Here is a 14,479-nt window from a genome sequence, read left to right on the forward strand (position 1 = left end):
TATTATTATTATTATTATTATTATTATTATATTATTATTATTATTATTATATTATTATTATTATTATTATTATTATTATTATTATTATTATTATTATTATTATTATTATTATTATTATTATTATTATTATTATTATTATTATTATTATTTTATTATTATTATTTTTAAATTATTATTATTATTATTATTACTATTATATATAATTATATTATTATTATTATTATTATTATTATTATTATTATTATTAATATTATTATTATTATTATTATTATTATTATTATTATTATTATTATTATTATTATTATTAGTATTATTATTATTATTATTATTATTATTATTATTATAATCCTATATCGTGTGAATGTTATTTTATTTACGTTTACAACACATGTCATTTGGGTTTTTTTTTCACACGATAATTAATGACTGATCCTAACTGTTTATGTCACGCGTGTTTTTGATCACCATCTACGTAGACAGACAGTAAATACTTAACCCTCTGCTTACCACCTATTGGAAAATCGTCACATTTGTTACGATACAACCGTCACTTTTCTCATCAAGATTTCATTTCATTTTTCTATAGCTATAAAAACTTAACATTCTGTAATAGAGCTCATATTGTCGATACAATAATATGTATAGAATGCGCTTGTTGCTTTTCTGTTTGACTAAGAAATGTCTGTTTTTGTGTTGGGTGGGTGTGAAGTTTGGGGGAAAATTCTGAAAATGGCTGGTAAGGAGAGGGTTAAAACTGATAAGAACAGTGAGTTCCAATTTTTAAATATGGGTTTTTTCCAGAGTATGCCAGTGGATAAAAGGGACAAACAAGACTTGATTTGGGAATCCTGAACACATCACGATTTGGTTCTCACCGGTGGTTTGGCTGTAAAGTTGATAAGACATGAATCTGTTTCTTACTTTGTTACCTCTAGTATTTTCTGCGGCGGTTGTAACTGCAGGTAAGTTTAGTGATCTCAACACTGAATTCATCACCATAGTCGTCGTAGTCGTCGTTCATCATCATCATCATCATCATCATCATCATCATCATCGTCATCATCATCATCACCGCACCATCATCGTCATCTTCATCATCATCATTATCATCATCATTCTCATCATCATCATCATCATCATCATCAATATTCATCATCATCATCATCGTCATCATCATTATCATCATCATCATCATCATCATCATCATCATCATCATCATCATCATCATCATCATCATCATCACCATCATCATCATCATCATCATCATCATCATCATCATCATCATCATCATCATCATCACCATCATTATCATCATCATCATCATCATCATCATCATCATCATCATCATCATCATCAATATTCATTACTTTTGCATCAAAGACTGTCTAGATTGCTCATATTATGCCTTGAAATGTCTAATACGACTTTCAAGAACTTTTCAACTTGAAAAAATAAGAATATATAACATACGTACTGATTATCGACTGTCTGTGATCATTATAATTATTAGTTTGTTTTTATCCAAAGCACTCAAAGGATTTACTCGACGTGCAGTTATTTGCAGGTCTGATAACCCAATTTTTTATGGGCTCATTGTTGTAATGGAAATCTCAAAAATGACGCAAAATATTGTCTATTACTACGATGTTAAACTAGGCCCATAAGTAGGTTCGGATGTCAGACCTGCATATGTGGACACGTCGGTTATATTCATATTTACCCTTAGTCAGAGTGATGCTAAGCTGCTAGAAGCTGTGGACTGTAAAGAGTAATGAACAAAAATGAAAATAACAGCTTAAAAAAAAAAAGAACAAAATACCAAACACGAACGTTTCGGGCTCAAAATCCTTCTTCAGCCAACAACAACAAAAAACAATAAAGACATAAATACTTACTAATTTCGAGATTGACGACAGAGATATTTTGTAGATCCTCTCTGTAGAAAAAGTTTGGAAAGTAAATCTTTTTTTTTAAACTAAGGATGTAACTAAGGAGTTCCAAATTGAGCGGAATTAAAACAACGCTTAAAATTTTGGTGCGCAAAATTTTTTTTTTAAAAAAGGGAAATCGCCTGTATTGTCTTTATTGTTTTTGTTTTTTTGTTGGCTGAAGAAGGGTTTTGAGCCCGAAACGTTCCGTGTTTGGTATGTTGCTCTTTTTTTTTTTAATCTGTTAAATCCATTTTTGTTTAATACTATTTAGACTTGTGTGGCTACTGTGTGGTCAATTAATTTGACATTCGCATTCGGGCCGTTAGGGTCAAGGTTTAAGATTTCTCTTAGCGGCACATACCTTAGACTCTGTAAGCTGAGTGCATTCATTTTCGTCTCCTGTTCGTGAATGAACCAGTGTGTCATAGTATACATTTACTCACAACAATCACATGAAACATACTAGCAAACAAAACTACGTGTAACCTAAAACGTTTAAATTACTATTCAAATGTGTTCTCAAAATAATAACAAAGAAACTCGATGTGTTGTTTCACTTTGTTGGGCAGGAAATTGAAAGAAATTTTAATTGGAAGATAAAACGTTCGCGTTCCGTTCCTGTTCGGTTCGGCAACTAAAAACGAGCGAGTTGCACTAACATTACTATGATAAAACAAGAGACCGACTGAGTGGAAAGGTCAAATAGAGGACAAGACGGACCGGAGAGGAAAATGAAAGAAACGCAGCTTGCGGCCTTAGTCCTCGAAATACTTTTTTTATATTCACAATCTCTCAGTGTCCTCATGTGTAAAATGAGTACCTGGCAGTCAACAACGCTGACTCTTTCGGAAAATAATTTTAAAATTTGACCCTCTATCTCAAAGTGGTTTTATGTCGGTGTGAACTAGTAGTTGTAGCAGTGTATGGCTACATCTCCACGCTGGAAGTCTCCAGCTTGTCTTTAAATTTGCCACCGCAATTAATTGAGAACAGCCTCCATCGAAACCTCCCGCCAATCTTGTCACAGGGCTGTGTATGATTGTGTGGTCTGCTGTCGCTGGCGTTCCCTGACAGCGGGGACAGTCGGCCCACTCCCTCAGAACCCATCGATGCACGTTTGCAGCAGACCTGGGCGTGACCTAAATGCTGGAAATTGAAATGCTAGTCACAAATAGGACACTTGGAGTTACTTTCTGTTCAGTGGGATGGAGAATAAACAGCTGCTACAATATATACAGAACACAGAACTAATAAGGACGTACTGGAAGAAGTGCAAGATGATGCAGGACGACAGGAACCCCTCATCACCACAGTTAGAAGGAGGAAACTGTCATGGTATGGTCACAATGTGAGGCATGAACGTTTGTGCAGTACAGGGATGGAGGGCACACATAAAGGAGGAAGAAGAAGAGGAAGACAACGGAAAGTTTGGATGGACAATATCAAGGAATGAACAGGAATGAAGATGGAAGAACTCTTGGAGAAGGCCAACAATAGAGAAGATTGTCGGAAAGTGGTGAGAGATGCATCCCGTGTATCTCCCTGACGATCATCAGATCATGGGATGAATGGATGAATGACAACAAAGTAACAAGATAAAGAAGTTGAGGTGGCAGAAATCAGAAATGGAGATGTTGAGATAGTCACTTGGTTGGACAAGAAAAGATAAGTGAGAAATAAAAGGACTCGAAGGTTGACTAACGTGAAGAATGTTTCAATAAAAATGAGAGATGATAGATTGCAATGAGTTGGACACGTTATGAGACGAGAGAAGGAGAATGTGTTGGAAAGAAAGTATTGGATAAACAATTTGTGGGGATAAGGAAAAAGGGACGCCCAGAAAATAGATTGATGGATATGGTAAAGGACGATATATGACAGAACTGGGCCTGGAGGAAGATGATGCTATGAACCGAGATCATGGAGATGATAAAGCTGAAATAAGAAGAAGAAGAAGAAGAAGAAGAAGAAGAAGAAGAAGAAGAAGAAGAAGAACTGAAGGTTGGTCGATTTTACAATCACTATTATTATCCGGGGAACTAACAACGAGAATATCTACTCAAGAGTTATCCTGAGGTTTCCTCGACGAGTGCTTCCCCTTAGTTTTCGCAAGGTGATATCCCGTGATAACAAGATATGAAGTGAGTAGAAAAGTGCCAGAAGACAATAGAGAATAAAAATTTTTTCGCGGCGGTGGTGGGGTTTGAACCTGCGACCTTATTGGTACGACAACTCCGCCTGGCAGGTGAGAGCGTGGCTCTACCGTGTGAGCTATCCACGAACACAAAAAATATTCGTTTCAAACCCAAGTCATTTCTAGATCCCTCTCTCACCCACTTCTGGGACCGCTGATTCGTTCGCCCACCACCATCGCGAAGTATTTTGACCAGCAGTTAAGCTTAATAGCCAATATTCTCAACACAAACATATAACATAGAAACGATTGAGACACTGAGTATGCTCCGGTGTATGGGGTGAATTTTTAATTCAGAAAAGTGAGTGGAGCAGGCACTTATGTTGGTAACAACAAGATATGAAGTGAGTAGAAAAGTGCCAGAAGACAATAGAGAATAAAAATTTTTTCGCGGCGGTGGTGGGGTTTGAACCTGCGACCTTATTGGTACGACAACTCCGCCTGGCAGGTGAGAGCGTGGCATACTCAGTGTCTCAATCGTTTCTATGTTATATGTTTGTGTTGAGAATATTGGCTATTAAGCTTAACTGCTGGTCAAAATACTTCGCGATGGTGGTGGGCGAACGAATCAGCGGTCCCAGAAGTGGGTGAGAGAGGGATCTAGAAATGACTTGGGTTTGAAACGAATATTTTTTGTGTTCGTGGATAGCTCACACGGTAGAGCCACGCTCTCACCTGCCAGGCGGAGTTGTCGTACCAATAAGGTCGCAGGTTCAAACCCCACCACCGCCGCGAAAAAATTTTTATTCTCTATTGTCTTCTGGCACTTTTCTACTCACTTCATATCTTGTTGTTACCAACATAAGTGCCTGCTCCACTCACTTTTCTGAATTAAAAATTCACCCCATACACCGGAGCATACTCAGTGTCTCAATCGTTTCTATGTTATATGTTTGTGTTGAGAATATTGGCTATTAAGCTTAACTGCTGGTCAAAATACTTCGCGATGGTGGTGGGCGAACGAATCAGCGGTCCCAGAAGTGGGTGAGAGAGGGATCTAGAAATGACTTGGGTTTGAAACGAATTATTTTGTGTGTTCGTGGATAGCTCACACGGTAGAGCCACGCTCTCACCTGCCAGGCGGAGTTGTCGTACCAATAAGGTCGCAGGTTCAAACCCCACCACCGCCGCGAAAAAATTTTTATTCTCTATTGTCTTCTGGCACTTTTCTACTCACTTCATATCTTGTTGTTACCAACATAAGTGCCTGCTCCACTCACTTTTCTGAATTAAAAATTCACCCCATACACCGGAGCATACTCAGTGTCTCAATCGTTTCTATGTTATATGTTTGTGTTGAGAATATTGGCTATTAAGCTTAACTGCTGGTCAAAATACTTCGCGATGGTGGTGGGCGAACGAATCAGCGGTCCCAGAAGTGGGTGAGAGAGGGATCTAGAAATGACTTGGGTTTGAAACGAATATTTTTTGTGTTCGTGGATAGCTCACACGGTAGAGCCACGCTCTCACCTGCCAGGCGGAGTTGTCGTACCAATAAGGTCGCAGGTTCAAACCCCACCACCGCCGCGAAAAAATTTTTATTCTCTATTGTCTTCTGGCACTTTTCTACTCACTTCATATCTTGTTGTTACCAACATAAGTGCCTGCTCCACTCACTTTTCTGAATTAAAAATTCACCCCATACACCGGAGCATACTCAGTGTCTCAATCGTTTCTATGTTATATGTTTGTGTTGAGAATATTGGCTATTAAGCTTAACTGCTGGTCAAAATACTTCGCGATGGTGGTGGGCGAACGAATCAGCGGTCCCAGAAGTGGGTGAGAGAGGGATCTAGAAATGACTTGGGTTTGAAACGAATATTTTTTGTGTTCGTGGATAGCTCACACGGTAGAGCCACGCTCTCACCTGCCAGGCGGAGTTGTCGTACCAATAAGGTCGCAGGTTCAAACCCCACCACCGCCGCGAAAAAATTTTTATTCTCTATTGTCTTCTGGCACTTTTCTACTCACTTCATATCTTGTTGTTACCAACATAAGTGCCTGCTCCACTCACTTTTCTGAATTAAAAATTCACCCCATACACCGGAGCATACTCAGTGTCTCAATCGTTTCTATGTTATATGTTTGTGTTGAGAATATTGGCTATTAAGCTTAACTGCTGGTCAAAATACTTCGCGATGGTGGTGGGCGAACGAATCAGCGGTCCCAGAAGTGGGTGAGAGAGGGATCTAGAAATGACTTGGGTTTGAAACGAATATTTTTTGTGTTCGTGGATAGCTCACACGGTAGAGCCACGCTCTCACCTGCCAGGCGGAGTTGTCGTACCAATAAGGTCGCAGGTTCAAACCCCACCACCGCCGCGAAAAAATTTTTATTCTCTATTGTCTTCTGGCACTTTTCTACTCACTTCATATCTTGTTGTTACCAACATAAGTGCCTGCTCCACTCACTTTTCTGAATTAAAAATTCACCCCATACACCGGAGCATACTCAGTGTCTCAATCGTTTCTATGTTATATGTTTGTGTTGAGAATATTGGCTATTAAGCTTAACTGCTGGTCAAAATACTTCGCGATGGTGGTGGGCGAACGAATCAGCGGTCCCAGAAGTGGGTGAGAGAGGGATCTAGAAATGACTTGGGTTTGAAACGAATATTTTTTGTGTTCGTGGATAGCTCACACGGTAGAGCCACGCTCTCACCTGCCAGGCGGAGTTGTCGTACCAATAAGGTCGCAGGTTCAAACCCCACCACCGCCGCGAAAAAATTTTTATTCTCTATTGTCTTCTGGCACTTTTCTACTCACTTCATATCTTGTTGTTACCAACATAAGTGCCTGCTCCACTCACTTTTCTGAATTAAAAATTCACCCCATACACCGGAGCATACTCAGTGTCTCAATCGTTTCTATGTTATATGTTTGTGTTGAGAATATTGGCTATTAAGCTTAACTGCTGGTCAAAATACTTCGCGATGGTGGTGGGCGAACGAATCAGCGGTCCCAGAAGTGGGTGAGAGAGGGATCTAGAAATGACTTGGGTTTGAAACGAATATTTTTTGTGTTCGTGGATAGCTCACACGGTAGAGCCACGCTCTCACCTGCCAGGCGGAGTTGTCGTACCAATAAGGTCGCAGGTTCAAACCCCACCACCGCCGCGAAAAAATTTTTATTCTCTATTGTCTTCTGGCACTTTTCTACTCACTTCATATCTTGTTGTTACCAACATAAGTGCCTGCTCCACTCACTTTTCTGAATTAAAAATTTATCCCGTGATAGTAACTTGCTACTGTTACTCTTAGAAGGGTAGTGGAGACTTGCTCTCAAATTATTTATTAACATAAGACTACACTTTACTCTAAAAGATTTCAATAAATCAAACAAAAAGGGTAGAGGTGAAAGGAAACTGATGAAGTGTACCCACATTTCATGTATTTTATTATATTCACAATCTCATTTATATCGACATATTTTTAATGTTATGATTACAGTCGTGTCTTTTTTTTTCTTAATTTCATGGCAAAGTAACTTCATTGATTATGAATATAATCATTTGAAACCTTATTTATCTTGTAATATTATTTGTTCAATATAAATAGGAATTTTGTATTATATTGAAAGGGCTAAAGGAATAAAATGATAACCCAAAGGAGAAGAAGAAGACAATGAGGACGAAGAGGAAAGGTAGAAGGAGGAGAGGGAGGAATAGGATTAGCAGAACGAGAAGGAGATTGATGAAGAGTAAAAGGAGGAGAAGGAAGAAGAAGCAAAAAATGAAGAAGAATAAGTTGCAGGTGGGAGGGGAGGAGGAGGAGGAGAAGGAGGATGAGGAGGAAAATGACGAAGAAATTAGATTGTACGTTTGGGCGTAGACAAGTTTGTCTATAATATGTTATTATTTTATTAAACTGATAAACAATAGAAAGTTGAGTATCAGGATGAAGAATATGAGCAGGGAGAACAAGAGCAGTTGCAGCAGCAGCTGGAGGAGGAGGATAAGGAGGAAGAAGAAGAGAAGAAAAAGGGAGAGAGTAGAGAACAATAAAAAGGAGGATGGTGAATATGTAATGAGGTGCAACAGCAGCATGAGAGGAGTGAGGAGGGAAAAGAGTAGCTTAGGAAGGTTAAAAAGAATATAGGTGGGGATTTCCCGCTATTTAGTGTTTTCCCGCTTAATTGAATTCAGGGTCCCGGTTCAAACCCGCTCTTTTCCTATTTCAATTGTCATAAATTTTAACATGATATGATATATGATATGATATGATATGATATGATATGATGTGATGTGATGTGATGTGGTGTGATGTGATGTGGTGTGATGTAATGTGGTGTGGTGTTATGTGGTGTGATGTTATGTGGTGTGATGTTATGTGATGTGATGTGATGTGATTTGATATGATATGATATGATTTGATGTAATATGATATGAAATGAAATGATATGATATGATATGATGCGATATGATATGATATGATATGATATGATATGATATGATATGATATGATATGATATGATATGATATGATATGATATGATATGATATGATATGATATGATATGATATGATGCGATATGATATGATACGATATGATATGATGCGATATGATTTGATATGAAATGATAATTTGACATTTTTTTTCAAAACCAGACGGACCTTGCGGGTATGGTTGGCATTATTATCAACTTGGTAACAAATGCATCAAGATCATCGAGTCTACCAAGAATTGGTTAGATGCGAATGCCGCGTGTCATCAGAACGGTGGCCGATTGCTGACCATCCCAAACGAGATTACACAGAAATTCGTCAACAGTAAGTAACTTTAACTCTCACCTTACCTGCGGCTATATGGTCTAGTGTATGACACTCGCTTTCGGATCGGAAGTTCCTGTGTTCTCAGACTACTTTACTCACATTCTCTCACCGTACTCAGGTGTAAAATTAATAACTGGCCCCTTAACAGCGTTGTCTTTGTCCGAAAAATTGTAATTTCGCCTAACTGATGGCGTCCTGTCTCGTTCTATATGTTACGTGTTGCTGTTGGCCAGGGACCCGCTGTAAAGCGCTTTGAGCACATTTAGTGGCTATTAAAAAATCGCTCTATGGTCTTAAGCTCTACCTTTTGGGTACGTATCGCTGAGCCACTTGTCACTTCAAAATGGTATAACGTGGGCACGGTGTTTTCAAAAAAAGATTACTTTATATATATATATATATATATATATATATATATATATATATATATATATATATATATATATATATAATGATTGCATTTTTCTCCGTGTTTCCAGACATAATCATGGTCAGGGATCATTACTGGATTGGTTTGACAGACATCATGAAAGAAGGGTCTTTCACATGGATTGATGGAACTCACTTGGTAAGATATCTTATTTTACTTCTATTTACACTCTGTTTTCAATTTAATCATAAAATGAAAGCTATAGATAGTGTGCGTTTGGCTAAGAAACTCACGACATTGCCATCCGGAATTATAATGGACCAACACACAAAACTGTGTTTAACCTTAAACGTTAATAGTCTGCCAAATACAGTTTAGTGAGAATTACTCACAAATATGGATGGCAAAAAATAGAAACAATAACAAAGACCCGAGTGACGTCAACATCGTTCTATATATAGGAGAACCAAAGTTTTCATGTCAAATATTAATTTTAGACACACCTATTCATGATTAGTTCTCACTATAAACTTTAATTGTTCATACACATGTGTGTGTTGGTTTGTTTGATGTGGATGGCGATGTTGTGATCATTTTACTTATTCGCAGAGCAACAATAAGTATAGATAGTATGCAGATGAAGTCACTCAGGCCTTTGTTATTGTTTTTGCCATCCGCGTTTGTGAGTTGTTCTCACTAAACTGTATTAACCAGACTATAAAAGTTCATGGTTACACAGAGTTTGTGTGTTGGTCCGTTATACTTCCGGATGGCAATGTTGTGAACTCCTTGGCCAAGCGCATTCTATCTATTGATAAAACGAATATGACGTCACTCAGGTCTCTGTTATTGTTTTTTGCCCTCCGCGTTTATGAGTAATTCTCACTAAACTGTATTAACCAGACTATAAGCGTTTAAGGTTACACATAGTTTTGTGTGTTGGTCCTTTATACTTCCGGATGGCAATGTTGTGAGCGTCTTAGCCAAGTGCATACTATCTTTATGAAAATGATTTGACGGACATCATGAAGAAATCTCATTTCTTCTTCTTCTTCTTCTTCTTCTTCTTCTTCTTCTTCTTCTTCTTCTTCTTCTTCTTCTTCTTCTTCTTCTTCTTCTTCTTCTTCTTCTTCTTCTTCTTCTTCTTCTTCTTCTTCTTCTTCTTCTTCTTCTTCTTCTTCTTCTTCGTCTTCTTCTTATTATTATTCTTCTTCTTCTTCTTCATCATCATCCTCATCACACCACAATCCTCAATATCACGTCAATATGATAATAATAATAATTGTTATTACTATCATTGTTATTATCTTTATGATTGACAGAATACGTTTAACCACTGGGCAGAAGGAGAGCCGAACATCTTTATCAATAACAGACAGATGGTGGATGAAGACTGTGTCCATCTTGACCATAATTACAACTGGAACGACAACTCTTGTTGTGGAAAGGATAAGAAGTTTATTTGCGAAAAGAGAGGTTCGATCTGATTCTATTGTTTTGTTGTATGTGAATTTGTGTGTGTGTGGGGGGGGGGGCGTGTTTGTGTGTCTGTGTGTGTGTGTGTATATGTATTTGGTGATGTAGACGACAATGACAATAGTGACATTAACGATGAAGATTAAGCGCATTGAGCATTGTATAATTTAGAAAATGCGCTAAAAATGTGTTATCTATTATTATTATTATTATTATTATATTATTATTATTATTATTATTATTATTATTATTATTATTATTATTATTATTATATTATTATTATTATTATTATTATATATTATTATATTATTATTATTATTATTATATTATTATTATTATTATTATTATTATTATTATTATTTATTATTATTATTATTATTATTTATTATTAATTATTATTATTTATTATTAATTATGTTTATTATTATTATTATTATTGATATAATTATTATTATTATTATTATTATTATTATTATTATTATATTATTATTATTATTATTATTATTATTATTATTATTATTATTATTATTACTATTATTATTATTATTATTATTATTATTACTAGGGGCGTTGGGATTTTTTTTATTCGTTTTATTCGTTTTATTGTTTTCAAGCAAACAAACTTTTAAAAAACAAAATTTGTAAAAGGACTATCAATAAACAGTGTTGATTAAATTTATGTCTCGAACGCACCGCTCAAAGATACTGATCACACTGCGTTTGTAGCCGCGCCATCTGTATCAGGGGAAACAACTCTACCCAAAGTATTTTGTTATTGTAATTCACGAGTTATCATTCTTAAATCGTGTTGTATTGTCTTCTCATAAAAGGTATAATAATATTATCATTACTCAACCAGTTAACTGCCATACTCTGGAAAAACACGTATTTAGAAATTTGGCCAGAAAACTCGTCCTTCAAATATCGATCAATTTAGATGACTTCCATCTGGCAAAAAAGCCCAAACCTGAGACCGAGGAACATCATTTCATTTTTAAAAATTCAATCTATTTATCCCATAGGGGAAATTTTTCTCTAGGGTCTATTCCAAGGGAAGGCTGGAATCACCCAGTCGTCAGCCGCAGTGCAGCGTCGCATATTGATCTAGAGCAAGATGACTTTCTCAAGGCCACACAGCGCAGCGGCGGGTGATCGAACTCGGATATTTCGGGTACGAAGCAAAGACCGTACCGCTGAGCCACGCTGCCCCAGGTTTGAGAGATTTTGCCAAGATGAGGGTCATTTAAATCGATGATATTCAAAAGACAAGTTTTCTGACCGGATTTTAAAACACGGGTCTTTTCAAACTAAAAGAAAGTGAGTGGAGCAGGCACTTATGTTGATAAGAAATGAAGTGAGTAGGAAAGTGCCAGAAGACAATAGAGAATAAAAATTTTGCGGCGGCTATGGGGGCTCGAACCCGCGACCTTACTGGTACGATAACTCCGATTGGCCGGGGAGATCGTGACTCTACCGTATGAGCTATCCACGACCCCATTGAAAGGTCGCTTCTAACCCTAGTCTTATTAGAACCTTCTCTTCCCGACTTCTTGAGGTCACAGGTCAACACACACACGCCGCGAAGTTAGTTGGGCACCATTAAAGCTTAATAGCCAATGTTCTCAACACAAACATGTAACATAGAAACGATTGAGACATTGATTGAGTATTCTCCGGTATTTGGGGTGAATTTTTAATTCAGAAAAGTGAGTGGAGCAGGCACTTTCGCCGCCGTGAAATTTTTATTCTCTATTGTCTTCTGGCATTTTCTTACTCACTTAATTTCTTGTTGTTCTCTTTCCAAACGATTGCATTTAATTGTTTAACGAAATGTTTCATCCCACACAGGTCCTGGATGCGAGTATCAGAATGGCGGGTGCCAGACTAAATGCACTGAATCCGCCAATAAGGATTGGGCTGTGTCGTGTTCCCAGACCTGTCAAAAAGGGTACGCTGAAGAGAACGGAAAATGTTATGGTAAGCAACGATTATTGTACTGATATTATTCCAGCCCTCTCATTGAAAAGCACTATCATTTCTTAGTAAATAAATAATCGTTGAATAATGATTTGAACGCGTTGAATAAAAAAAAAATATTCAACGATTGCTGCATCTTCGCACATTTCATTGGTGTGTAATAAGGTGTAAAAGACACCTTACACAAAAAAAATGTAAAAGTAATTACAAATAATCTTTTGGTGCGCATGAATACAAACCCAGCGTTGTTTGTTTTGGGTCAAATTGCCATTCAAGCAGAAGAAGAAAGATACAAATTTTGGTGGTTAGAAGTATTAATACCATACCATTTGGTTACTGGTTATATTTCTATCGTGCAATAATACATAATCGCAAGCTCGTTGTGTTATTGGGCACAATAAAAAGAACTCGTTTAATAATTACAAAGATATTTGTATTATTGTAATGATGTAATGCGAATCTTGGGTAGTGTTTTTTTAACATAACAATGAGAACGACGATAATGATGATGATGATGATGATGATGATGATGATGATGATGATGATGATGATGATGATGATGATGACGATGATGAATAAGCCTCTTATATTATGACTCTCGTCATTAATCGCAAGGGCCAGGGTTAAAATTCCACTCTTCGCAGCGCAAAGTTGAGTCCTTTGATAAGACTCTTTACTCGCATTTTCTAACTATACTCGAGTGTAAAATGAGTACCTGACCGTAAACAGAATCGTCTCTGTTGAGAAAAAAATGTAATCTCGCGTAACAGACGGCAGTCATGTCTCGTCCTACATAATAAGTGTTGCAGTAGGCTTTGGACACCTGGTAAGGCGCTTTGAGCATGTATAGTGGATATTGCTCGATATAAATGCTCATGTTTTCCTCCATATTAAAAAGAAAACACGAGCTTTTATAGAGTGCAATTTACACTAAACGTGCTCAGAGCGCTTTACAAAGGGCCCCTGACCAACAGCAACACGTAATATGTAGAGCAGGACATGGAAACGCCTGTTAGGCATTATTACATTTTTTCCGGCGAAGACAACGCTGCTAATGGCCAGGTACTCACTTAACACCTGAATACGGTGACAGAATGTGAGTAAAGAGCCTATTTCAAGGACCCAACAATACACCGCACGGACTCGAACCCAGGACCTTCCGATCCGAAAGCGAGTGTCAAACCAAAAAGCCACATAGCCGCATATATTATAGTTATTTTCGTCCTAAAACCTAGTGGAATTCTTTGGGTCATCATAACTAAGTTGCTTTTCTAATCTAATTCACAGATATTGATGAATGCACTACCAACAACGGGGGTTGTAAACAACTTTGCGTCAACACAAGAGGTTCCTGGGATTGTAGATGTAACCCTGGATACAAGATGACCGAGAATGGATGTAAACTAGGAGAGGATAACCCCATTGGAAAATAAGCAATAAACACTAGACTACCGTCGAAAACGGTTTCTACGAACATACGGTTTCCTCGAACTCATTTGAATGTCCCTTATTTTTTCTTATTAAAAAAATGAGCTTTTATATAGCGCAATATCCACTAAATGTGCTCAAAGCGCTTTCGGACAAAGACAACGCTGTTAACGGCCAGGTACTCATTTTACACCTGAGTACGGTGAGAGAATGTTATTAGAGGGTCTTTTCCAATGACTCAACTATGCGCCGCACGCGAGGCTCGGACCCAGGACCTTCCCATCCGACAGCGAGTGTCATACCACTAGACCACATATCCTCACACTTATTACTCT

General features: G+C 37.4%; 1 protein-coding gene across 1 annotated transcript; it reads left to right on the forward strand.

Moving 5' to 3' along the window:
* The first annotated feature begins 801 nt into the window (after positions 1 to 801).
* Positions 802 to 14,190, forward strand: LOC144968100 (perlucin-like protein). The gene is made up of 6 exons (XM_078906097.1): positions 802 to 962; positions 8,729 to 8,890; positions 9,373 to 9,461; positions 10,586 to 10,739; positions 12,588 to 12,716; positions 14,004 to 14,190. Exons 1-6 carry the CDS (start codon positions 905 to 907, stop codon positions 14,147 to 14,149), a joined length of 738 nt encoding a protein of 245 aa, XP_078762223.1. The 5' UTR covers positions 802 to 904; the 3' UTR covers positions 14,150 to 14,190.
* Positions 14,191 to 14,479: the final 289 nt, after the last annotated feature.

The sequence above is a fragment of the Berghia stephanieae genome, chromosome 3 (assembly GCF_034508935.2).
Source record: "Berghia stephanieae isolate SIO BIC M18660-M18661 chromosome 3, UCSD_Bste_1.3, whole genome shotgun sequence".
Classification (NCBI taxonomy): domain Eukaryota; kingdom Metazoa; phylum Mollusca; class Gastropoda; order Nudibranchia; family Aeolidiidae; genus Berghia; species Berghia stephanieae.